The sequence below is a fragment of the Cariama cristata genome, unplaced genomic scaffold (assembly GCF_000690535.1).
Source record: "Cariama cristata isolate BGI_N322 unplaced genomic scaffold, ASM69053v1 scaffold28093, whole genome shotgun sequence".
NCBI lineage: Eukaryota > Metazoa > Chordata > Aves > Cariamiformes > Cariamidae > Cariama > Cariama cristata.
The window spans coordinates 51916-74747 of record NW_009607259.1 but is presented as its reverse complement, the minus strand read 5'-3'; the positions used below and the strand labels follow the sequence as shown (position 1 = coordinate 74747).

At 49.2% G+C, this 22832-nt stretch overlaps 1 protein-coding gene across 1 annotated transcript; it reads left to right on the top strand.

The window, feature by feature from the left end:
• The first annotated feature begins 1380 nt into the window (after window positions 1-1380).
• Window positions 1381-22054, top strand: OLFM1 (olfactomedin 1). Its single transcript, XM_009696661.1, has 5 exons — window positions 1381-1526; window positions 6973-7128; window positions 9603-9822; window positions 17054-17160; window positions 20300-22054. The coding sequence occupies exons 1-5, from the start codon at window positions 1476-1478 to the stop codon at window positions 20972-20974; spliced, it is 1209 nt and encodes a 402-aa protein (XP_009694963.1). The 5' UTR covers window positions 1381-1475; the 3' UTR covers window positions 20975-22054.
• Window positions 22055-22832: the final 778 nt, after the last annotated feature.

Sequence of the window (22832 nt, the reverse complement as noted above, 5' to 3'; positions counted from 1 at the left end):
CCCCCAGCCCGGAGTCGTTAACGGGATGGGAAAGGCAGCGCAGAAGTTGCGGTAGAATTTGGCCGTGCCGTATGGTGTCTGTGCCTTTTTTTGCTGGAGGGCTGGTACGGTGCCTGGTCTTGCCGCTTTGGAAATGGCTGAGGAAAACATTCCCTGTGTCCGTCCTCCCGTACCTGGGAAAAATGGGCACCTTTCGCCTCCAGGCTGCATGCTTGTGCCTTCCAAAAGAGCCAAGGTATTACAGCGCTGCCGTTTCAAGACGAGTATTTCATGTAGTGGTTCTGCTGGTTGTGAATGAAACTGGGATTTTTTTCCATGGTACCAGGGATTATAAGACCTTTTTTCTTTTTTTTTTTTTTTCCCCTGGTTGTTTTAGCTAAGAATCAAATAATTTGTCTGTCTGCCTAGCCATCTCTCTCAGTGCATGTCTGCCAACGCGGGTATTTGCAAGGTTATTTGTAATACGTTGAAAGAACATTTCCCTTCTGGTTGGCAACACGGTGGTACCTTCAAAGTGGCCGGAGGCTGAATCGTGATTAAATAATGTATTTTGCAAAGTGCAGTGAGATCAAAGGAAAATGCAGATCAGAGAGGTCTGGAGAGCAGAGGGGGCACGGGGGGCTGGGGAATGTGCTGGGTTTGGGGCTGGGCTCCCTCCCTGCCGTGCGTCCTGGAAGCTCCGGCGGAGGCACTGATCGTACCCTCCGGATCGCATCCCTTCTTTGCTGGCATGCTTCGCAGGGCACGGCACCGGGCTTTCCCTGCCCGGGACCCACAGAACATCTGGAAGGAAATGGTTGTCTGGTGAACCACCTGATCCCCAGGAGAGTCTGGCAGAGGAGGGGGGAAACACAACTCCTGGTGTCCCTTTACTCCGGAGAGCTGATTTTCCTCCTGCTGGATCCCGGAGAGCTCTGCAGAGGCACATTGGTCACTGCTCAGCCCGCAGCCCCGACACTGTGTCCTCGCTGGTGGCTCGGGCACATCCTTCTCAGGGTGTCAAGGAGAAGTCAAGTGCTTTGTAACGACAGCCGGGCAGTGGGTTCCCCACCCCGATGTGCTCGGTGCCTTACAGCATGCTACAGCCCTCACCGCTTCGTGGCTTTCCTCGCGTCCATGCTTCCCCACTTGCGTTGCCTTCTTGCTTCAGCTCTTGCTCTCCTTTTCAGACCCTTGTTTATTTGTCCCCAATCCATATTTTTGCATTACAAGTGAATTTTGCCAGCTGGGCCCTCGGAGGAGCCTCCCTCCGCTTCCAGCACAGCTTCAGTATCCGCCACATCCATCCTGCTTCCTCCGCTCAGCCCCTCTCACCTCCCACACCCCTGCCAGGCCTCCCCCCATTTACTTAACCTGTCTTTCCCTGTGTTAATTAGGTGTTGCCTACCAACCCAGAGGAAAGCTGGCAGGTCTACAGCTCTGCCCAAGATAGCGAGGGACGTTGTATATGCACAGTGGTGGCACCTCAACAGACGATGTGCTCGCGTGATGCCAGGACAAAGCAGCTGAGACAACTATTAGAAAAGGTAACAGCTGACCCCTTCTGGGAGAGGTGGTTTGGTTTGCCATGACGTTGGGGGTGAAAACCCGAGCGAGCTGGGATGAGCCTTGGTTTCCAGGGAAGACGGACCCCTTGGGCCAGCCCTCCTGTGCCGTAGTTGTCCCCATCCATGTAGTGGGGAATAATCAGCTGCAGTTGGGAGGATAAATCTCTAAGTGTTTCTGAGGCACAGAGGAAAAAAGACTGTGGCCTAAGGTCAGGTTAAAACTGCTGAGACCAAAGCAACGATATTGAACTGTGTCACTGAAAAAAAAAAAAAAAGTAGTAACTTATTCCTTTTTTTTTCATTATGTTAACACAAGCAGTTTCAAAAGATGAGCCTCAACAAGATGAGAGAAGATAGAATTAAAAACCCAAAGCCCATGCACTCCTAGCCAAGCTGGTATTAAAAATGTCGAATAAAACAGTACAAGCTGTCGACATCAAATAGCACAGAAATGACAGTTAGTGGTTTTCTTTCTAATGTTGACATCCACTTGATTAGTTTTTAATAGTCTGCTGTCCAAAGAGATCAAAGAATCTAATTAGGGAAACATTCCTGATATTCCAGATAATAGATTTCATTGAAGAAATGCTGTTTCATGTGAAATGGTGCCCTTCTCTTTAAAATATAAGCGGACTCCTATGCTGGATATGTAATTATCCCTCATGCCCTAATGCTGTGTTGGCGTGTGTTGTGCATGACAAAATAATTTTTGTCCTGCCGCTTTCGGGAAGTTGATGTATTAGTCACTCATAACAATATTAAACCTACACTTAACTGATTTTCCTATGTGATAAGGACGATAAAGTGAGGCAGGAAACATTTAGCCCTAAACCACTTCTCTGGTATGTCAGAGGCTTCTAAAAATAATCCCACTCAAGCTTTTATTTCTCTAAGCAATAACGGCAATCGGTCCAGCAGCACATTTGTCTACGAGGCAGCAGGCGTTGTATCAGCAGCTGACACGGGCGTCCGAGAGCCATCGTGTTCCCAGAACTGCTCATACGCATTAAACAAGCAGGATTTGACCCAATGCCCTCTGCTAATGGACAGGCGAGTTGGGCGTACGAGACGTGGGATAACATCAATTCGCGTGCGGAGGGTGTAAGTGCTTGGTGATTTTTCCCTTATGCAGCTCTCCGGCTGCCAAGGAATAAAGTGAGGGAGGAGTGGTATCAAGGCTTGCGTTCTGGGGATATGTTACCTGCCTGCTAATCTCTCTGCGTCTCACTCCTACGCTAACCTATATGAAACCCCCAAAATAAAGAATAGGCTCTTAGTGCCAGACATCTGATCTTGATGAAGGCTGAAATGATAATCCCTATAGGAAAATGCAAAAATTCAGAGAAGAGCTTCCAGCTTCCCGGGAAGGATTTCAAACCTGAAAACTCCTTCCCTCATCTGACACTTTAACTCTAGCTTTGTGATGGGAAAACTCACATCTCCTGATTTCTCTCTGCCAGCAGATGAAGCAGCATAATGTGTCAAAGAGGTAATTGCGTTTGGATTCTCAAAGGAAAGAGACCTGGCAGTCACCTATGGAAATAATCGGGCATTGCTTTTATGGGGAAGAAATAAGCTGCATTTGTGTGTGTGTGTGTATGTGTACACAAATCATTTATAGCATCTTCAGTGAAAATCTCTGCACAGAGGCTTCAGCAGCTGAATGTACTGTGAGGTTCAGAGCTGCCAGGACCCCGTCTACCCTCAACACATGGGCACGGGCATATGTGTGGAAACTGCAGTTCATGCTGCTTGCGAGTGAATCCTGGGCACCCGTTCAGTTTAAAGAGCAGGCGTTAAGGGAGGGGAGGTGAGCCAGGTCTGCTCGCCACCGCACAAACTGTTCAGCCCGTGTTTTGACACCGAGGTGTCTGAGCTCATCTTTGGCCGGAGTACACAGAGTCCTTCCAGCCTCGTATGTGTCAGGTGCCGAGTCCAGATCTTGGACTGCATCCAAACCAAGACATCACCTAAATCCTGTTCATAAACAGATTATGTTTTATCTTCAAATGGAATATATATATTATTTTTTTTTTGGCCCTGTTATCTGGGAGGACTTTCTCCTCTGATGGTTAAACCATTTTTGGTTTCCTGCCAGTTCTTCTTCTTTGCCAGCACTCATTTCCAGATTAAACAGTTCTTTTTGTTCCTTTGATATTCACCACAAGGTGTATATAGGGAGGATAATGACATCTCTTTTCAGCCTTCACTTTGCCTTCTACAGACCTTATAAGATGAACTTTTCATGTCCTGGTCCATCAGCTGAGTCCATCTCTCTGCTAATTCTTCCTGTAGACCATGAAAATCTCCCTCAAGATGCCTCATGCTATCGCTCCACCAGTTTGTCTGGCTACCCAAAGCTAAAGATGATTCACCCCAATTCTAAACCCCAAAGATGGGTTAAGAACAGCCCTTTCTGAGCTGGCATGAAAGGCTGATCCACAGGGAAGCTTGAGCAGGGTTTAAACCATGGCTTTGACCATATAAATCTCATTAGGGTCATCAGGCCAGCATTGACTCTGTTACTCTGGTTTAATTCTGGAACAACTCAGGGTCAAACAAGATGACAAGAACAGCGCTGGAAGTTTTGTTTGTATCAATTTTCTATCTGAAATGCTAAAATTAACTCTTTTCCTCAAGACAATCGCAGGTATCTCTCTCAGCTTGATAGGAAATGGGGTTTCATGTTGAGAGTGCCTGCTCCACCGATGGAGGCAAAAAGCGTTTTAGCTGATGTTTGAGGATAGCAGTTAATGGATGAAGCTGAGGGAATTTGAGAGGCAGTATGCTTGGGTCTCAGTTCATTAGAGCACTTACAGACAGGCTTAAGTTCAAGCTATGAACAGTCTCATTGAAATCTAATCCTGTGCCAAAGTACTTTGCTGGATCAAGGGCGTAATATGCTAATGAAGGAAAACAAGTAGATCTTCAGCTGATGAAGCACACATTACTGTCAGAGATCAGGAATGATGGAGACTGACTCTCTACAAGTCTGGCCAGAATCTTGCCTGGTTCAAAACAATATGGGCAACAAACAGCGAGAGTCTGGACTTGTAAAACACATCCCCAAAATAGCACAGCAGCTAATTTTAGGTGTCTCAGTGTAGAGATACACGAGCAGGCTATTTTCCTCTGCAGTCTAGGGAGAGGCAGACTCCTCCGGAGATGACTGAGAGCAGAAGCCGGAGCGAGATGCTCTGATTCATTTCCTAGCGGAGTCGGTCTCTCCCTCCCCACCATCCAAGAGGCAGCGTAAGGAGCCCGCCGTAGCCTCGCTCAGAGGTCAGATACCAGTGTACCGTTACAGAAATGCACTTTTCTGATTACTTGCAGCTTGGCTTTTACTTGGGGTTAGGTATTTGCAGAATAAATTAGATCAATTTTGTATGATCCCTACAAGTTATTCCTATTCTAACCCATTGGAACAATTCTGCTGTGTAGATGCAGCTTGACTCAAAGGAGTATAGACTGGATTACCAGAATAAAAATATCTGCAGACCAGTCATGCTTGTCTAAGACTTCCCTTCTCCTACCTCGGGGTAGAGAGAGGTCTTCAAACTCCTCCACGTCCAGCCCAGGTAAATTAGCACCCAGCCATGTCCATTGAGAGCTCACGTACCCCGGGGGAGGCACGGCTAAACGGGAGCCACATGGGCTTGGGCTGAGCTCAGGTTTGCTCTTTTCCTCTTCAAACCAAGAGGGTCTTGTTCTGCTCTTCCCTGCTCCTCACACTTCCCTGAGCAGGTCCTTGGGGGTGGTCAGGATGGGTGCTCGTTGATCTTTGGGTGATGTGTTGGGACTCGGAGAACAAAAATAGCTTCACCTTTGCTAAGGAAGACTATTAGACCCCCGGAGCAGTGGTACTGGTTGTACAAAATGTTTCCTCGCTGTTGGCCTTTGAAATACAGGTCGTCCATACATTTTTAATAGTTCCCTGGAATAGTTTTCTTGTCATCGTGCATGAGCAATGGGCATTTTGATCGCTTCAGAGATGCAGACGCCAAAGTTGGCATTTGACCTATGCTGGTTTCAGCAAGTAGTCTTCGAGACCTGGCTGCGTGCGGCCGCCCTGCCGTCCCCTTGCTCTGTCACTTGAGGTAAGTCGCAGCAGCCCGGTGTGATTTGCTGGAGGAAAGACTGCCCTGGCCCCGTTCTTCCCCCATCACAGCCTGTCTGCGCTTGGCTTTGGCGAGGACGGAGATGGGAGAGGATGCGGCAGCATCGGCTCTGGGAAGTGTCTTGGAGCGAATCCGCAGAGACGGTGCTGGCTCACATTTGGGTTTTGCTCAGACGCCCACAGATGAAGAGGCTTGAACCAGGGTGCCTTTAATGTGAGGGCCCTGACGCAGCAGCGTGCTTGGATGCCTGATTCATTTTAAACACAGGCGTCATCCCTACCGCTGCTGACAGTCGTATTTCTGTGGGCAACGCGGCAGTGGCAGGAGCACCAGTCGTGGGCTGAGCCCCGTAATGTACAAACACAACCGTCCCTGGTGCAAAAAGCTTAAGTTACACCCATTGCTTAATGCTAAGTAGGTGCTTTGGTGCCTGCCAAAGCCAGAGCTTCATTTACCCTCTCCTAGCCTGAAAAATGAGAGAGGGGAATATCTTAATAAATCAGATGGCAGCCAGCCTTCAAAATCAGGTCAGCCTAGCTATCGTTTCCCTCCCCTCCTTACACCTTCAGCTCTTTTTCTCACGATGAGCCAAGCCAACCTGCTTGCATCATTCCTTCAGCAGGGCCAGATGGGCGCTGCGCGGGGAGCTGCGGGGATGTGGCATCGGTGGGCCAGAAAAGATGCCGACGTGGCACAACCACCCGAGTGGGCAGGCACCAGTGGGGCCAGCCGGAGCGGGAGCTCCCGTGGTACTTCCCAGCTTCAGGATGCCCTCACCTGCAGCTGGATTTGGTGTGGCAGATGCTGATAAACAGTAGGGCTGTTTGGGTGATGAAGTTTTACAGGCTGGGAGTAAAGTTTGCACTTAGGCAATCAGTGTCACTTATGTACGTGAAGAAGTGGTAATGGGCACCTCGGCAGAAGCGTTTCTCGGAGTCAGATGTGCTTCTGCTCGACTAAGAGCCTCTCCTCGCGCGATAGCGGGTGCTGCTCCAGCCTCTTGGAGAGGCCATCGTGAGTGATGGATTTTAGCCTTGACTACAACCCTTATTTGCATGTGTGATTGTTAAATTATTCTCTGCAGCGTGGCAGAATAAATGTTTATGAAACCAGTTTGCTCTGTTTTAGAGCATGGAGTCATAGTACGATGAGATGCTGTGGATTAACTAGTAAATAATGCATAGGCTGATTACCCTTTAGCTTTGTTAACTGTGTAGGAAAAGGTCAGTGTTCGGCATTGGGATGCGAATGGGGCTGCCTTGCTGCTGGGGAAGCACCTTCTTAATGAGTCCCTTCTCATTTGACAGGTGCAAAACATGTCCCAGTCGATAGAGGTGTTGGACAGGCGGACTCAGAGAGACCTACAGTACGTTGAGAAGATGGAAAACCAGATGAGGGGACTGGAATCAAAATTTAAGCAAGTGGAAGAAAGCCACAAGCAGCACCTGGCAAGGCAGTTTAAGGTATGTCTGCTTTCCAAACTGCTAACGAAGCTGCGGCCGGGGATTTAGCAGGGGGTTGCTTGTGGGACTGTGGCCCTCGTCCCCGTCAGCCCACGTAGCCGTTGGTCTGGTCATACGCCACGCTGACAGCCGCCCACCCGTGCAGCTCCCTCCTGTCCAAAGCACGGCCAGCTCCAGGTCGCGGCATCGCATCCTCAGCCACATCACATTTTTCTATAGGGTGAAAGCATAAATCTGCACGTTCCCGTACCCACACACCACCTGGGTGCCCCAAATAGGGCAGCGTAGGGTTGCTCTGTGAGAGGGGGTCTGTGGGGGAGCCCCGGGGCAGCTGAGGTCAGGGCGAGGTGGGTTTCCCTCTGCGGCCAGGCAGCCCTTCCCCACGCCGTGCCCGGGTCCCCTTTCTTGGGAAGAGTCAGGAGCTGGGGCTCCCTTTCCATTTCTGCAGCACATGGCAAACCGCAAAGGGCTGTTACCAAATCGCTTCCCTCCTTGGGGTGGCAATCAGTGAAACAAATCAATCCCTGAAAAAAAAAAAAAAGAAAAAAAAACCCCAGAAGTACTAGTGCAGCTGTCCTCAGGCCGGCAAACCGCACACCTCAAGGATGTGCAAAAGTCCAGTTTTGAAGCAATGGTGTTGGCAGCAGAGCCAGCACCTTCTGAGGGATGAGATGTCTTTTGTCCTGGTGTCGTACAAACGAGAAGTAAAGATATCAGCCTTTTCAGTGAAGCTGTCATTGCAAGCAATGGTCCAACGTTCAAGAACTTGTTTGAGAACAAATGAAATTGCCCAAAAGAGGCTGTCAGCAATATTTGGAATCTTAAATTTCAGTAATGCTTTGGATTAATAGATACAGAAAACAAATTGAGAAGATTTCTAGTGAAATGTGGGGACATTTCTGATCAGCCACTCAGCTGATTCCCATCCTCATTTTCAGGCAGCTGCCCAGCTGGCTCGTGTTTTGAAGTAGAATTTTTTAATCGATGTGTTAAATACTGAAATGCCAAGATTACATCATAAAAAGCTGGGAAGAAGGTTCTTGAAACTTTTCCCCAACTCCACCTCCTCCACTCCCCATCTCCCGTTGCTGCTGGACCCTAAATTTAGCTCCTCAGTCTGGATGTAAGGACCATCTTTCTGATTTAAGCATGAGTTTCGTTTTTTTCTTTTTTTCTCTTTTTCTTCTTTTTCCCCCCTCCATTCTGATGAGTTTAATCCTCCCCATTGCCTACCAGGGAGCTTGCACTGGGAAGTACAAGTAAATAAGAAAATAAATACATTCCCTACATGAAAAACCGCAGGAGTGAAAGCCTCTTGACTTAAATAGGAGGGGATGGGAAGGAAAGAAATGAAGCTGAGAACCAATTTCGGATCCCATTCACCCCCGAGCTGCTTCAGCAGCCAGCCAGATGTCACAGCCCCGAGCGCTGTGAGCCTGGCCGCTGCGCAGTGGTTTAAGCGGCACCAGGTATACTGTGTATACGAACGTGCTTCGTTAAGGGGTAGGTGCATGCATATTTATGTCTACTCATTAGCTGCTGGAGCGAAGCATCTTCAACAAAATGCTGCATACCGTGCCTTTAAACGAGGCCTTCATTTAAGTTTAAAAAAAAAAAAGTCTTCGTTTCTGCAAAATAAATTTGATAATGACTTTGATTTTTATGTTCTTCATAGCATGCCTAAAAAAAAGTAAGGAATTTTTGTCTAATTTGCTGCCAAAGCACCATTTTAAATAACAGCCACAGCATTTTGTTTCTGCTAATGCCAGCATTAAAATGTGAGTGGTTTGGAGCTCTTGTGTTGGTTTTTTTTTTCTCTCTTTAGTTCCGTAAGAGTATTTGTCTATGAATGGCTATCTATATAAGGCAGGTTAGTGAGCTAGATCCTCAACAGTATTTCATTTTCTTGCTTACAGGGCTAACTTAAAAGCAAGTTTTTTCAATGCTGCAGTGACTGAAGAAGCAGTTCACTCCCATGTAACCATGAAAAGAGGGCCACAGAGCATTTTGCACCATGCATTTATTTTTTTGATTATTTTCCAAATTAGCACCATATCTCACTAAGGAACCTTGAACCACACAACCGAGATCTTCCTTTGCATGCAATTGTAGATGCATTTCATGAATAGTTTGAAACCCTTGTCAATGCATATATATATTATTTTATTTTATTTTTTGGAAAGAAAAAAAAAAAAGAACTCTTTGTGTATGTGATCTGAAGCATGTAACCCTAAGATGTTGCATTCTAAAAATGACAAATAAAGGCCTTTCCCAAATATTTTGGTGTTCTGCAGCCTGTTTAATATGTTCTTTCCAATACATCATTTGGACCAGAATAATAATTAAAATAATTTTAGTGATAATAATTGTGGGATATGAACATTGCACTCAACGTAGGAAGCAACCAGGTCAAGGCAGAGTGTTGCAGATTTTTGCACGCATAGCACTGAACCGAGCTTATTTTAACCTTGCAGGCAATAAAAGCGAAAATGGAGGAACTTAGGCCTTTGATACCAGTGTTGGAAGAGTACAAAGCCGATGCAAAATTGGTATTGCAGTTTAAAGAGGAGGTCCAGAATCTGACGTCAGTTCTAAACGAACTCCAGGAAGAGATTGGCGCCTATGACTACGAAGAGCTTCAGAACAGAGTGTCAAATCTTGAAGAAAGGCTTCGTGCATGCATGCAAAAATTAGGTAGGCTCAGAACAACATGGTGGCACTGGCTAAACACCGTCGGTGTTAAACCACGCATCCCGTCTGGAGGCAGAGATGCTAGACTGGACATCTCCTTGTGCCTGGCCTGGCTGTAAGGGATGAGCTCGTACAGCCAGCTTTGATCCTGTAAATGTTTATGCTATAAGTAACATTAATCTTGGGAGTAGTCCTGCTGAGGATTACTCTCATGAGCAATGTTGCTCATGGCGTAAGTGCTTCAGGACGGGGCCCTTGACTAGGCATGTGACGTTTTGCGGCGTTTGCATAAGTGGACGGTGAGATGCGGGAAACGCGTGGCCTATCGCAAATAACGCTTATGCAAAGCAAACACATGCGCCCGTTTTGCTTATGCATCAATGTCTGATCTTTTTGCTAACTGGACCTGGCACATCAGCAAAGGTCTCTGCGCACCGCTTTAAGTAGCGCGTGTGTGTGTGTGCAGGCTGTGACTCGGTTTCCCTTTTTTCCCTTTCCTTTTGCATCTTGCAAATCCCTGTTGAGAAGAGCATGATGTAGCTGATGTGGGTTCGCGGTTTGGTCCGGACTCTGCCACTGTGCAGAATATAAATCCTCCCCATCTCTCCTGTTCCCTGAGGGAGCAGGGAGCCCCTTCCATCAGGTCAAGTAACCAGCAATGCTAAAATGCGAGAGATTCATCTGTAATCATCTCGTTCAGAGAGTATTAATGAATGGAAGCCCGTGGGTGCGTTGTGGGGGGACAGAGCCGTAGCTAAACCCAGCGCCTGACCCCAGGCAGAGGGTGCAGAAGGGGGGAAGGAGGGCACTGCCTGCCGCCGCCGCAAGAAATCTCCCCACCGTTTGTTGGCCTAGCTCTGGCTTGATTTAATTTCTACTTACATTATTGACTTTCTTGTTAAGCAATTCAGATAATCCAAACACATTAACTGCTCTGCAGTCTATTTTGGTAGCACATATGAAATTACACTCTCAGGTAACTTCATGGAAGATCCGATCTCTTCTGAGCACTTTATATCCTTGGCAAGGTAACGCTTTGTTTCTCTCTTGTCTCTGCTGCTGGGATTGCTTTTGCTTGTTTCTAGATGCCCCCACCCTTCTGTAAGCAGCCTCCTCCCCTGTATTTCCCCCTGCGTTTCCATCCTGTCCTCTGATAACTTCTACGTCCCTTCTAAGCTACCAATCCCTTGAAATCTCGGAGAGGAAAGCGAATTTCCCTGTAAGCCTGGGTGCTCAGAGGTCTTTGAACTACAGCAAGTCACGCACCGGGATACCCCCGGGGAGCTGCCTGGCGGGCAGGTATAACCCCCCCGCTAAGCGAGAGGGCAGAGCCTGATTTCTCATTTATCAATGAGCGCCGATGCGCCCAGGTTTGGTTGGGGAGCAGAACAGGCTGAGGCAAATAATGGTGTTGCTCTCTGCACCGCGTCTGAGGTCCCTCTCCTTGCCCCGTGATGGTCACAGGGGGGGCAGCAGGGTTGGGGCATGCCGGGGAAAGTCCTGACCTTGTCCTCACCTGCTTGAATTTCACCTTGAAAGCTTAATGGGGACAGAAGTGACAGAGGTTTTAATGACTTGGTGCTTTCTGTGTTAGCAGTACCTGATACCTGGAGCTTTATCAGGTGGGGACCATACAGACATCTCAGGAATGACAGTCCTGCAGTGGGTAGGATGAGAAAGGATGGAGAAGAGGCCCAGGAGTGTCTGGTTGACCAAGGTCACATCGCAGACCCCCCGGCAGCCCCACGCCGCCGGCCCAGGGCAGCTCTGCCCTGCAGACGGCTTTTCTCATTCCTCCCCTGCCGACGGCAGAGGTGGGTGTGATGAGAGGAGATGGTGCCCACGGAGGGATCCACTTGCTGCATCTGTAGCCTTCAGCCCATCTCCTGAAGATGAGGAGGAGCTGTGGGTGATAGGGAGAGGGAACAGCAGCAGGACCAGGGGCTTGAGTCAGGGCTGTAGAAGTATTTTCCCAGGAATAGTTCTTTAAACAAAACCATCCTGGACCCCACAGCCCCTCTCCAGCTGGCCTCGGTGGAGCTGCCCAGCCCAGGCTGAGTCTACCAGAGCCAGGGAAGCTCTAAAGATCCTCCTGCAGACCCTGGGCAGATTTTAAGAAGTAGCTCCAAAACCATTCAAGGCTCCAAAAAAAGTAGAATTTGCTCTTGGACCGTTAGCCCCTTCTGCTCTGGGCCGTGTCCTTGCTGACTACATCCCCCTCACGCTCGGGTCCTCCAGCTGGGACCTCCACCCAAGGCCAGGTCAGACTGACTGAGGCAGCCAGGATGGCGAGCTCTTGCAGGCAACTTTTTCTAGAAAAACTTTTGGGGGTTTTTTGGAATCTTTTCGAGGCCTTATTTGGGCTTTTTGGCTATGCCCCTCCTTTCTCCTCTTGCTCTCTCTATGACCTTAGGGTCAGGGCAGCTTTTCTGCCCTTGGGTGTTGCAGCACCCCTGGGTGCTCACAGAGACGGACGCTGAGTCTCGCAAGGGTTTGCCCGTGAGGGTTTGCTGCTCGCCCGGGAGGGTGATTGATTTGGTCACTTAACAGCAAACAGCACAGATTGAATTTCCAATGTTGTTTATCGCTCCAGAGTGTAAACCAGTGAAAATGGTAGTTAATTGAGTTAAATTTGGGTAACAGCCTTACAGATACTTTGCTGCCACATGATAAGACCCTGTTTGCTAAGGGTTGCTGTTTGCTGCAAATTATCTGCTCAGAGGGATTCACTGATGTTTCAAGTAGCACATTTTAGCTTAGATTTGTTCCTGCATGGGCCAGCAGTGCTGCTCACCTGGTGCACGTCCACCTGCTAGAGCTCAGGGTACGGCTTAGAGTGCCCAGAACAGGACCAGGGAGCTGCTGCAATAAGCAGGGGACAAGGGAAGGGAGGAGGTGTGCCGTGTTCCCGTCCAGTTCACCTCTCCTCATCCTCCGGGAAGCACTGATGCTCGACAGTGCAGCAGCATTTTCCTTAGACAAGGTCCTGATTTGCATTTTGGGTTTCCTAAGCATTACTGATGGATTAAGAGTGAAAACGCTTCCTGACCCTGGCATGTGTGTGAAGGGAAAAAAAAAATCAATAATGGCACGTTCAATCTGTTATTCTGTTTACACTCTTAAAGATCACTATTTATACAGGGATTTTAACGTTTCCACTAATGTTCCTAAGAGGAGCCTTGGAGGAGTGGAGAGGTTGTCACTCCTTGGTTCGAGGGGGAATTTAACTCGGCTGCGCTCCACAGGCTCACGTTTGCCTGAGAGCATGAGCTTTCCCTGACTCTTGCAAAAAAATCCCAGAGCACAATCCTGGTGCAGGGATGGGGACGGAGCCCTGCCAGCCTGTCCAAGATGTTTTTGGGATGGGCGTGCTCCCAGCCAGGCGAGGGCAGGGCACAACCCAACCGCCGCAGCCCTGTCCCGCTGCAGAGGGCTGGGACTGGGATGAGGGGGGGATCAGACCTCGGCTTCGTGGGAAGCCCCGGCAGGGAAGGCACTCGGCTGTAGCAGCGGCAGCCCAAGCAGAACTGCAGAGTCCAGAAGGAGACGGTGCTGGTGTCGGCGCGGTGGCTGCGTTGGTGGATAAATTGCTGCTGAGCTGCTAAACTTTGCTTGTGGGCTGGATCTTAGGAGAAATATGGAGCGGAGGTGGTAGTATCCTGGGAGGATGGTAGTGCTCGTTTTAACTGGCTGGAGGAAAGCGTGTCTTCTCCTGCTGGAAAATTCCTCGTGCAGCTGGAGGAAGGGGCTGTGTGCCTGGAGGTGGTTTCCTTGCGGCTCTGCTGGGCTGGAGGAGGGCAGGTCGGAGGGAGTTGGCTGGGCCAGCCTGGAGGGTCACTCGGGAAGAGGCTGATTTGTGCTGTTTTCCAGGAACAGGGATGTGCAGGCCCCCGTGGGCCACAGATCCAGGGACCTGAACAGTGCTGGGGAAACTGGACTGAAAACATCCTCTGTGCGCACCCCAAAAGCTGCTGCTCACAGGCTTCCCCTGTGTCCTCGGCTCATGGATGAGTACCAGGTCATGCTTTCCTGTTGCACAGTCATCCCTAAGTGACTTGAAATGCCCATAGCATCCCATGCTCCTGCCATCTCAACAAGAGAGCAGGTTTGCTCAAAAGGCTCAGCACCCATGGGTGCTGAGCTGCCCAGGGCTGGGCCTCTGCCAGGCAGTCAAGCAGCAGCTTTAGGGCAATCAAAGCCAGGGCTTAAAAACTCCCCTATGCGAGTTTGTAGAATCTGACAGAGGAAGGATTTGGATGCTGGGCATCTTGGGCTCTCAGCCCAGCTCTGCTCCCAGCCCACCGCCCCACGCTCAGCTCCTCAGCCGCAGAGGAGAGCAGTGCTGAGACTGCCAGGAGCTGCTGGTGGGTGCCTGGAGGATGGGGAGATGCAGGAATCCTGTCTGCTGGGCTACTGCTCTGATTCGAGCTGTGACATGTCCAAGGGAAGCAGTAGAAAACAGAGTCCCCTCTACCCCCAGTAAAGTAATCTTCCTGCTTTTAATGATTGCTTGTCCCGTAGAAGAGGGGGAAAAAAGCTGATGGTGTTTGGAGTGTGGTGTGGATCTCATCGGGAGCGGACGGGTGAATGAGGATCACCAAGGCTGTAGTGGTCCGTCCCTGGGTGGTAAGCCCATGAGAGCTGCAGGGACCTAGCTAACTAGGGGCCTTAAAGGATCTATTTTAAACTTTCCCCCTAGCACCTGAGTGCCTATGATAGATTTACACCAAGAAAGAAAATACCTTGCCGTGCGTAAGAGCAACCCTCTCTCGTATTGCTGAAGAGCTGTTGTGAATGTGCCTCCAGCTAAACGTGTATGAGATGTAGTCTCAGTACTTGCAAACAACACTAGTTTACTCTTATCAGCTGCTCCTGCTTTTTCTTTTTACTTTTTTTTTTCAAAATCAATGAGCTTTTATACAACCTTTCTCTCCAGGGAAACGGAAGGAAAGAGATAAAGTGACAGCAATGTAGAGCTGCGATAATGGAAGGCACCGTTGAGCAGATCTGTGATTAGAGGAAGGCTGGTCCTCTGCAAAGGGAATTTGCAAGACATTAAGCATTTATTATTTTAACCCGTTGCATCCCTTTGTCAATAGCTTGCTCTCCTCCTGAACTGAGAGGTTTTGAATGCATCAGGCAGGAGGACAAATACCCATCGGTCGTGTCGCAGTGAGGCCAGGAAAGCTCTCTGCTTTTGGTGAGATCTCTCTCTATCTGCCTGGTGTCTGAAGGCTCTGGGAAGACTGATGGTCCCCTTGGCCGTGTCATGCTAGCAGATATCAAGAATATCTTCATCTATTTTATGCCCTGGGCTAAGGTGGCCCCTTTGCCCGCAGCTCAGAGCTGAGGTAGGTGGATGTCTCCCATGGCTGTGACCAGGAATGTGAAGGGGCAGACGAGAACAGGCTAAGGAGAGAGGCAGCTAAGAGGTATTGCAGAGTATACGTACGGGAAACATTCAAGGTCAGGTTGGACGGGGCTGTGAGCAACCTGATCGAGCTGAAGATGTCCCTGCTCATTGCAGAAGGGTTGGACCAGATGACCTTTAAAGGTCCCTTCTAACCCAAACCCTTCTATGATCCCATGATTTTACTTGGTAGTTTTGAGCAGAAGGATCTTGTCCTGAGCTGGCAGAGCTCTGCCTGCCTTTCAGCAGCGCCTCCACGGGCTCCCACCTGTGGCCCCGGCCCTGGGGACCCCCGGCTGAGCCGCGGGGTCCGCACCGCAGTGCAGCTGCAGCACAGCCTGCGAACCCTGCGCCCAGAGCAGCCGCTCCATCCCAGCACTCCCACTTTCCCCTGCCCTGGCCTGCCAGAGGCTTCCACGTCAAAAAAGAGAAGTTAGGAAACATCTTCTAAACTTCAGGTTGTGGCTGTCCCCATGGTGCCACTGACCTTAGCTTGTCTTGCTTAGGAGATGCTGCTGCAGGACCAGCTCTGCACTGAATGTGTCTGGGTTTTAAATGAGTGCTCCTGTACCAACAGCCCGTCCAACACCAGCCCCCAGTCCCTCCTGCGGCATCTCCGTCCCTTCGCCTGTCATTCCTTAGTGCACAGATGCTGAAATACTGCTGTTGCAGGAGACCAGAATGGCAGCTTTGCTGAAACTTGGGGATATCGTTGGAAATAGGAACACAGTGTATGGCTGCGCCTGCAAGGCTGAGGCTGTAGCGTTGCAGGTATCTGTTCACGGGTGTCCCCAAGGGGTGCTGGGTTCAGTGTCAGGGGACAGAACCACAGAAGGGAAACAAGCTGCCACGGGCAGCCAGCACGCCAAACCGGGGGAGAGGTGCCGCTGCTTTACCTCGTATTTAGGGCTTAAAAACACAGCGAAGCACTTAGCTGGGCTTGCAAATGTGCTAACATGCCCAACTGAATTCAACGGTGCCAACATGAAATCAACGGTGTGGAGCACCATCCTTCACAGCCTGGCTCGCAGCACTGTGCGGGTGCACGTCCCTGTTGTGGTGATGCTGCGTGGTGGGCAGGATTCCTGGGGCAGCTCCCGAGGGACCCGAGGGACATCCCTACCTCCTGCCGTCCCTCCTGCTGCCTTTGGGTTCCTCTCCTGGTGCTGGCAAAGCCCAGGCTGGCGGAGGAGACGGGAGGAGGCTGGTGAATTCATTAGTGTCTCCCAAGTGTGCAGACGTGAGAGGGAACAGAGAAGGTGGCTGGTAGAAGCTGGTAAATGGTCTTTGCAGGGAAGAGATTTATATTGCGTGTAATTTCCCACCTTTTTTTTTTTTTTTTGTCTCCTTTGCATAACCTGTAACAAATGCAAGTTTCCAGCAGGTCTGGAATAGACACGTCTGTCTTTTTATCTTGGCTGCACCCACTCTATTATAGCAGAAATGAGCAGAGCTATTCAGCTAATTTCTCCACCTGGCTGTTCGACACTAGCTAACTCTTCTCATTTTCTATTCCGTGACATTAGCAGCACAGCTGGTTCAGGAAAGCTTGTTTTCTTGGGGGCACTGTGATAAGGACAATTGTTATTGAGAGACATGAAACAAACAAAAGCATCCGACAATTGTTCTTGGCCTAATTACCTCTAATTAAATAAAACCAGAGCTGCCCATCAGTGGGGGGGAGCAGTGGGGAGGGCGGTGTGAGTGGTGGCCGGCTCTGGTGCCCCTCACTGGGGCTTCGGGGCTGGCTGGCAAAGACCCACAGCTAAACGAGCCGCGGCGGTGGTCTGATGTGGCGCTCACCAGCCTTGCACTCTTTTTCAGCTTGTGGCAAGCTGACGGGAATAAGTGACCCAATCACGATTAAAACCTCGGGGTCCAGGTTCGGATCGTGGATGACAGACCCTCTCGCTCCCGAGGGAGAGAACAAGGTAAGACCGCGACAGCTTCATCTCTCTGTTCCCATCTCCAGCGATGCGGCTGAGGTCATTGAAAACTCATTACATCCAAGCACCAAAGCCTAGGTGGTGCCCTGTGAAACCTGCGGAAGGTCCTAATTCATCTCATGGGGCTCTACTGGGCTCCTCTGCAGTGGGAGGGGGCGGAGGATCCCCCAGGGAGGGAGGATGAAGAGGGGGCTGAGCAGCCCCATGCAGTGGTCCCTTTCCAGGGCAGGTGATACTCAGTGTGGTGATGAGCGTGCATGGTCTCAGAAGTGTCACCATGAGGTCTGTGCCCCTTACAAGAGGGTTTCTCATGTGGCTTTGGCAGCCAGGAGGGAGCTGGGGCCGAGCAGAGGGACACGTGGTCCCTGTCCCTGCTGCTCTTCTGCTGCCAGCGCCTGCGATAATGTCATTTGACTGCATTTGTCCTCCATCCTCCACCTTCATTGTTGTGAGGAATTAACTGACTGCAGCCAGAGAGAGATTTGTTTTGCTTTGTTTTGGTCTTTTTTTTTTCCATTCAGACCATTCAATTTTGATCCCAGGGAGGTAGGAGGCCAATAACTGGCTGAAAATCAATCCAGACTTCCCATGACTGATGGAATGGAAAATATCTCGAGTGTTTGCTGAGGATTTGCAGGCAGCAAAACAAAACAAAAACCACAGAGCTTGGCTGCATGGTAATTCCCTCCTGCATGCAGCATCCTTCATCAAAGGATGAAGGCAGCAGCAAGGGCTGTATCGGGGCAGCTATTTTGAGAGCTTTGCCCTGTGATGGGCTTTCTGTAGATAAGAGAGGGTGAGGGATGCTCTGGAGAAGCCACCCCTGGGGATGGCTCCGTTTGCCTGTGGACGTGCAGCAATGAAGCAGCAGTGACTTGAGATGTTGGGCTCTTTCCTGGCCCTCGTTCCCCAATATGACACCTCCACATTTTACAGTTAGTAAACGGAACTTCACCTATGGCCCAATAAGATCCTGATTAGAAGTGGGATGGGAAGGCTCTACCCACATCACATCTTGTTTTGCTCAAGAGAGAGGACAGAGTTGTCCCCTTCAGGCTGTGTTTGCTGCATCCCTCGGCACTAAGGTCATTTATACATCTGTGAAGGGAGAATCAGGCGGGTTGCAGCTGAAGCTGGTTGATCGAACGCTAAAGCTCTTCCTATGTCTTCAGAGAGCTTTGTCTCAAACCAGTATTTTTCAATATTTTTTTTTACCCATGCCTTTTTCTGTGGTGTATTTTCATCATGAGAGTAGACAAGCAGTTTTTTCTGAACTGTAGCTCAAGTTTCATAAGCGCGCATGTGTACATAATACATAAAGCTACTGGGAATTTTATTAGAAACGCACAATTAAGTGATCTTCATTGGCTACCTAGCAGAGGGGGAAACTGGTGATGGGGAGAGATGGGCACTTTATTCATCTTATGTCGCCAGGGCCCAGGAGGTGTTTGGCGATTTGCGTGGTCATTTGTTCGTGTCATGAAATCATTGAATGCAACTGGGGAAAATTGCGAGTCCCGCGGGAGCAGCCCGGCGGCGAGGCAGCAGGTGGATGCTGAGCGCCGGGATTGATGTGTATTGGCAGGAGAAGGTTGCTCAAAGTCAGCCGGTGCGATGAGCTGTTGCTATCCATCAATCTCTGCTTCTCCAAAGCATGAAGTGCCGTTGGGTCCTGCCACCTTGCAGCCCCAGCGTGATGACATGGGGTTCTGCTCTTCTGGGCTTCTTGGTCTCTAAAAAATAAGTATAAGGCATCGGCATGCAGAATTTTTTAATACCAAATAATGAAATGGGAGCGGCAGAGAGACAATCAGTTTTCTGTTTTGGTTTTGTAATTTCCCAAGCTGGTTTAGTTGAACTAAGGCATTTCATTAAGTGAGGAATGCTCTCCAGTGCCTCATCTGACAGCAGAAGCTCTCCCAGGCTGCAGGTACTTCTCTGCCGTGGGCTCAGGGACACGCGTGGGTTTTCTCTGGTGCTTTTGCAGCCACCCACAGTGGAGGTGTGAAGCCCAGAGCCATTTGCCACACGTTCATTCCCCGTCTCTGCAGTGTTTCCAGGGTGGAGGGCTGAAGTTCCCTACCAAGCCTTTGCAGACTCCGCTTGGCCTTTTATTTGAAAGCCAGAAGGGGTTTACATGCACACACCGTGTGTAAATGTTTGTCTGCTCTTCTCGGGGACCCTGGAGACAGCCATATTGCAGAGACGATACCATCAGATTTTGCAAGGGGTTTGCGAAAAAAGTTTGCGCTACAACATTACCCAAATCTGCATCCTTAAAGGCTTCCCTCTTGCTATTTAATTTACTTTTTCCCCTTCCTAAACAGTTTCTACAAGAAAGCAGCTCTGTTATTTTTAGGCAGGAACTGCATACAGGGTGTCACTCACTGGCTGGATAGTTCTCGATATTAACTGCATGGCTTGGTCGTTTGCCTTGGAATTGGTTTCACATGACAAAAGCTTTTTCTTTTAAAGAGTCTAGACAGTGTCCCTAGTGAACTGGCGCTTAAATGACGTTGTAAAATCTCTCCCCCATCTACTGATAGCAGAAGTTTGATGCCTTTGCCTCTTATATTTTAGCAGTCTTGGTCTCAGCTTTTGATGCAGAAGCATATCACTTTTAAACCAATATGGACTTTGCCTGAATTTCCTTGACAATGAGCGATTGCATCTCTTGCTTCTGCATGCCAAATTAATGGAGTCCTGCACAGCAACTGCTATCGTTTACTGAGTGCTACCACGATGGGGCTTACGGGAAGGAAGAGCAGCATCAACATAATATGCTGGGTTTAGCCAGAGAAGAGACGTTAATTGCTCTCTGGAAGGACGGTGTCCATCACGCAGTGCTCCCAGGGAACCACTGAAGTTCCCTTGTTCCTGGCGAGATACCAGTTATCCCCCCAGGAAAGCTTTGCTGTTCCGTTGATTTCTTGGCTGATTTGGGGATCCAAAAACTGGGTTTATTTCTGGGCATAGGTGGCAGGCGTTGGACACATCGTTTTCCAGCGGGTTGGAGTCCTTGTTCTGGATTTCGGTCCCAGCTCAGTTTCGAGGGTGATGTGCAAAGGGCTCAGCCGGGTCTCTGCTGTTTTCTAACCCCCCCGTGTTTCTGTTGCTCGCCCAGGTCTGGTACATGGACAGCTACCACAACAACCGCTTTGTCCGTGAATATAAATCCATGGCAGATTTCATGAATACTGACAATTTTACTTCTCACCGTCTCCCTCACCCATGGTCGGGCACCGGTCAAGTGGTCTACAATGGCTCTATCTATTTCAATAAATACCAAAGCCACATAATTATCAGGTTTGACTTGAAAACAGAGACCATTCTCAAGACTCGCAGCCTGGATTATGCCGGCTACAACAACATGTACCACTATGCCTGGGGTGGCCACTCGGACATTGACCTCATGGTGGACGAGAACGGGCTGTGGGCCGTCTACGCCACTAACCAGAACGCGGGCAACATCGTCATCAGCAAGTTGGACCCCAACACCCTGCAGAGCCTCCAGACCTGGAACACCAGCTACCCGAAACGCAGCGCCGGGGAGGCCTTCATCATCTGCGGCACGCTCTACGTCACCAACGGCTACTCGGGAGGTACCAAGGTTCACTACGCCTACCAGACCAACGCCTCCACCTACGAGTACATCGACATCCCCTTCCAAAACAAGTACTCGCACATTTCCATGTTGGACTACAACCCCAAGGATCGGGCCCTCTATGCCTGGAACAACGGGCACCAAATACTTTACAATGTCACCCTCTTCCACGTCATCAGGTCTGACGAGTTGTAGTCCATCCTTGTTTAGAAACTGATTTAGAAAAAGAAAAAAAGGAAAAAAGGGAGAAATTAATTAATTAAAAAATTACTAATATCAAGGAAACACACTTTAAATAAATACATATATAAACAGCTGCCAAAATTAAGACCAACGTCATGGAGGATTATTCAGCATAAACCTGACAGATCAGCATTACCTCTACATTTCTGGAAGTCTGGCCCTGTGTTATAGACTCACGAATAACCATGTACTTGCAGCTGGAACTGCACTTAAAGAACCACTTCAGTTTGGGGTTTTGTTTTGTTTCTGTTCCGATAGCAAACCTATAGTACATACTAAAGAAGTAAGGCAATGACTGTTGAAAGTTTATCCTTGGGAGACTCGCTCTCTTCTGTGTGTGGGTTGCATGGACATTTTCCCGGCATCACGGTCAGCTGTGATGGATATGTGAGTTGTATTGCTAAGCAGAAAAAGCTGACCGGTGAGGAGCTCTCGCTGTCTGAACAAGACCTATCACAGGTTAGTTTTCTTCGCCTTCCATTGCAGCTACTGTCTCTCAACTGTGTTCTTGTCACTTAGATTAACTGTGCTGAGACCCGAAGTAGCTCATGGATCTGTGTCTTAGTAACTATTAAACACGATGGTTTAAGTATGTATTATGAACAAGTTGTTGTACCCATATTGTTTGAACTTATGTATTCAGCAAATATATTGTATAATGTATGTCTGTTATTTACCAGAGGTGGCAAAACTTTGTATGTCCAGTTTATGCAATGAATGTTGTAAATGCAATGATGTAGTTTGGATTAATAAATGATGGTTTTGTTTCTAAAAAGAAAAAAAAAGATCAGTGTTCACCCTTATACACAGATAACCAATTTCATGTTGATAATTACAAGAATATTCTCTTACTGTTATACTATCTGCAAAGCATTATGGTGGTTGGAAATCGCTTCTGTGGAAATTCTGTGGCATCAGATTCCCATGGGAAGCCCTGTTTATGGAAGTGTGAAGGTAATTAATTTTTTTTAAGAGGAAAACTTTGTACTATCCACAGTTATCTAAGGAACAATAAAAATATTAGGAGACTTCCCAGCTTTGTTTATTGTCTTCACTGTACAAGTGACCAAGTGTAGGGGAGGGGTAACAGGAATTATTGTGGGATTTTGGGGGTAACCGTTGAGCAACCGTCCTGACTTTCCTTACATCTGGAACGGAGCATTACCTGATGCGTAGCTGTCGCTGGGAGCCGGAGGGGCCGGCAGCGAGGAGCTGGGGGCTGAGAGGGGAGAGGGTTTGGCACTCTGCTCTATTTGCCTTCCCCTTTGCATTTGGAGCAGATAACTGCTTCAAGGAGGTAAAATCCTGCCTCTGCTCCTACAGCTGCTCTCCGCTGCGAGGGGAAGCGAAGGCGGCTGCAGCGATGCTCGGTTGCTGCCTGCTAATGGGGGCAGGGGCTGCGGCTGCCGTGGGGCTGTGCTCGGCTCCTGCCCACCCCGGGGCTGACGGCCGAGCGGGGTCGGGGGTGACGGCGTTTGGTATCAGTGCTACAACGGGAGGAAATTGTGTCTTCGGTTGCTTTTGTTAGAGTTGGAGATACGGTGCCTCGAACTGCTGGCTGCAATTTTCCTTCTCAGATGCTTAGAGGGCTTCTCCTCCTGAATTTGCTGTAGTCTCCTGCTAGTAAAAATCTCCTGTTTAACACGGCTAGCACTGCGATGCTTATAGTGAGCGACTGTTACTGTTGGGGCCTGAGCACTCAACGCAATCATTCCTCTTATTTCTGCCAAAGCAGGGACCTCGGATGCTGCAGTACCACAGCACATACCTTGAAATGATCCGAGGCGCTTTTCCAGCTGAACGCTCCTAA

Excerpts from the sequence above, each read along its gene's own strand:
- OLFM1 (XM_009696661.1), top strand. The coding sequence starts at position 1,476 with ATGTGCTCGCGTGATGCCAGGACAAAGCAGCTGAGACAACTATTAGAA. Across the intron at positions 1,527-6,972 it reads TGAGACAACTATTAGAAAAG|GTGCAAAACATGTCCCAGTC; the intron begins GTAACAGCTGAC and ends CTCATTTGACAG. Across the intron at positions 17,161-20,299 it reads CTCCCGAGGGAGAGAACAAG|GTCTGGTACATGGACAGCTA; the intron begins GTAAGACCGCGA and ends TTGCTCGCCCAG.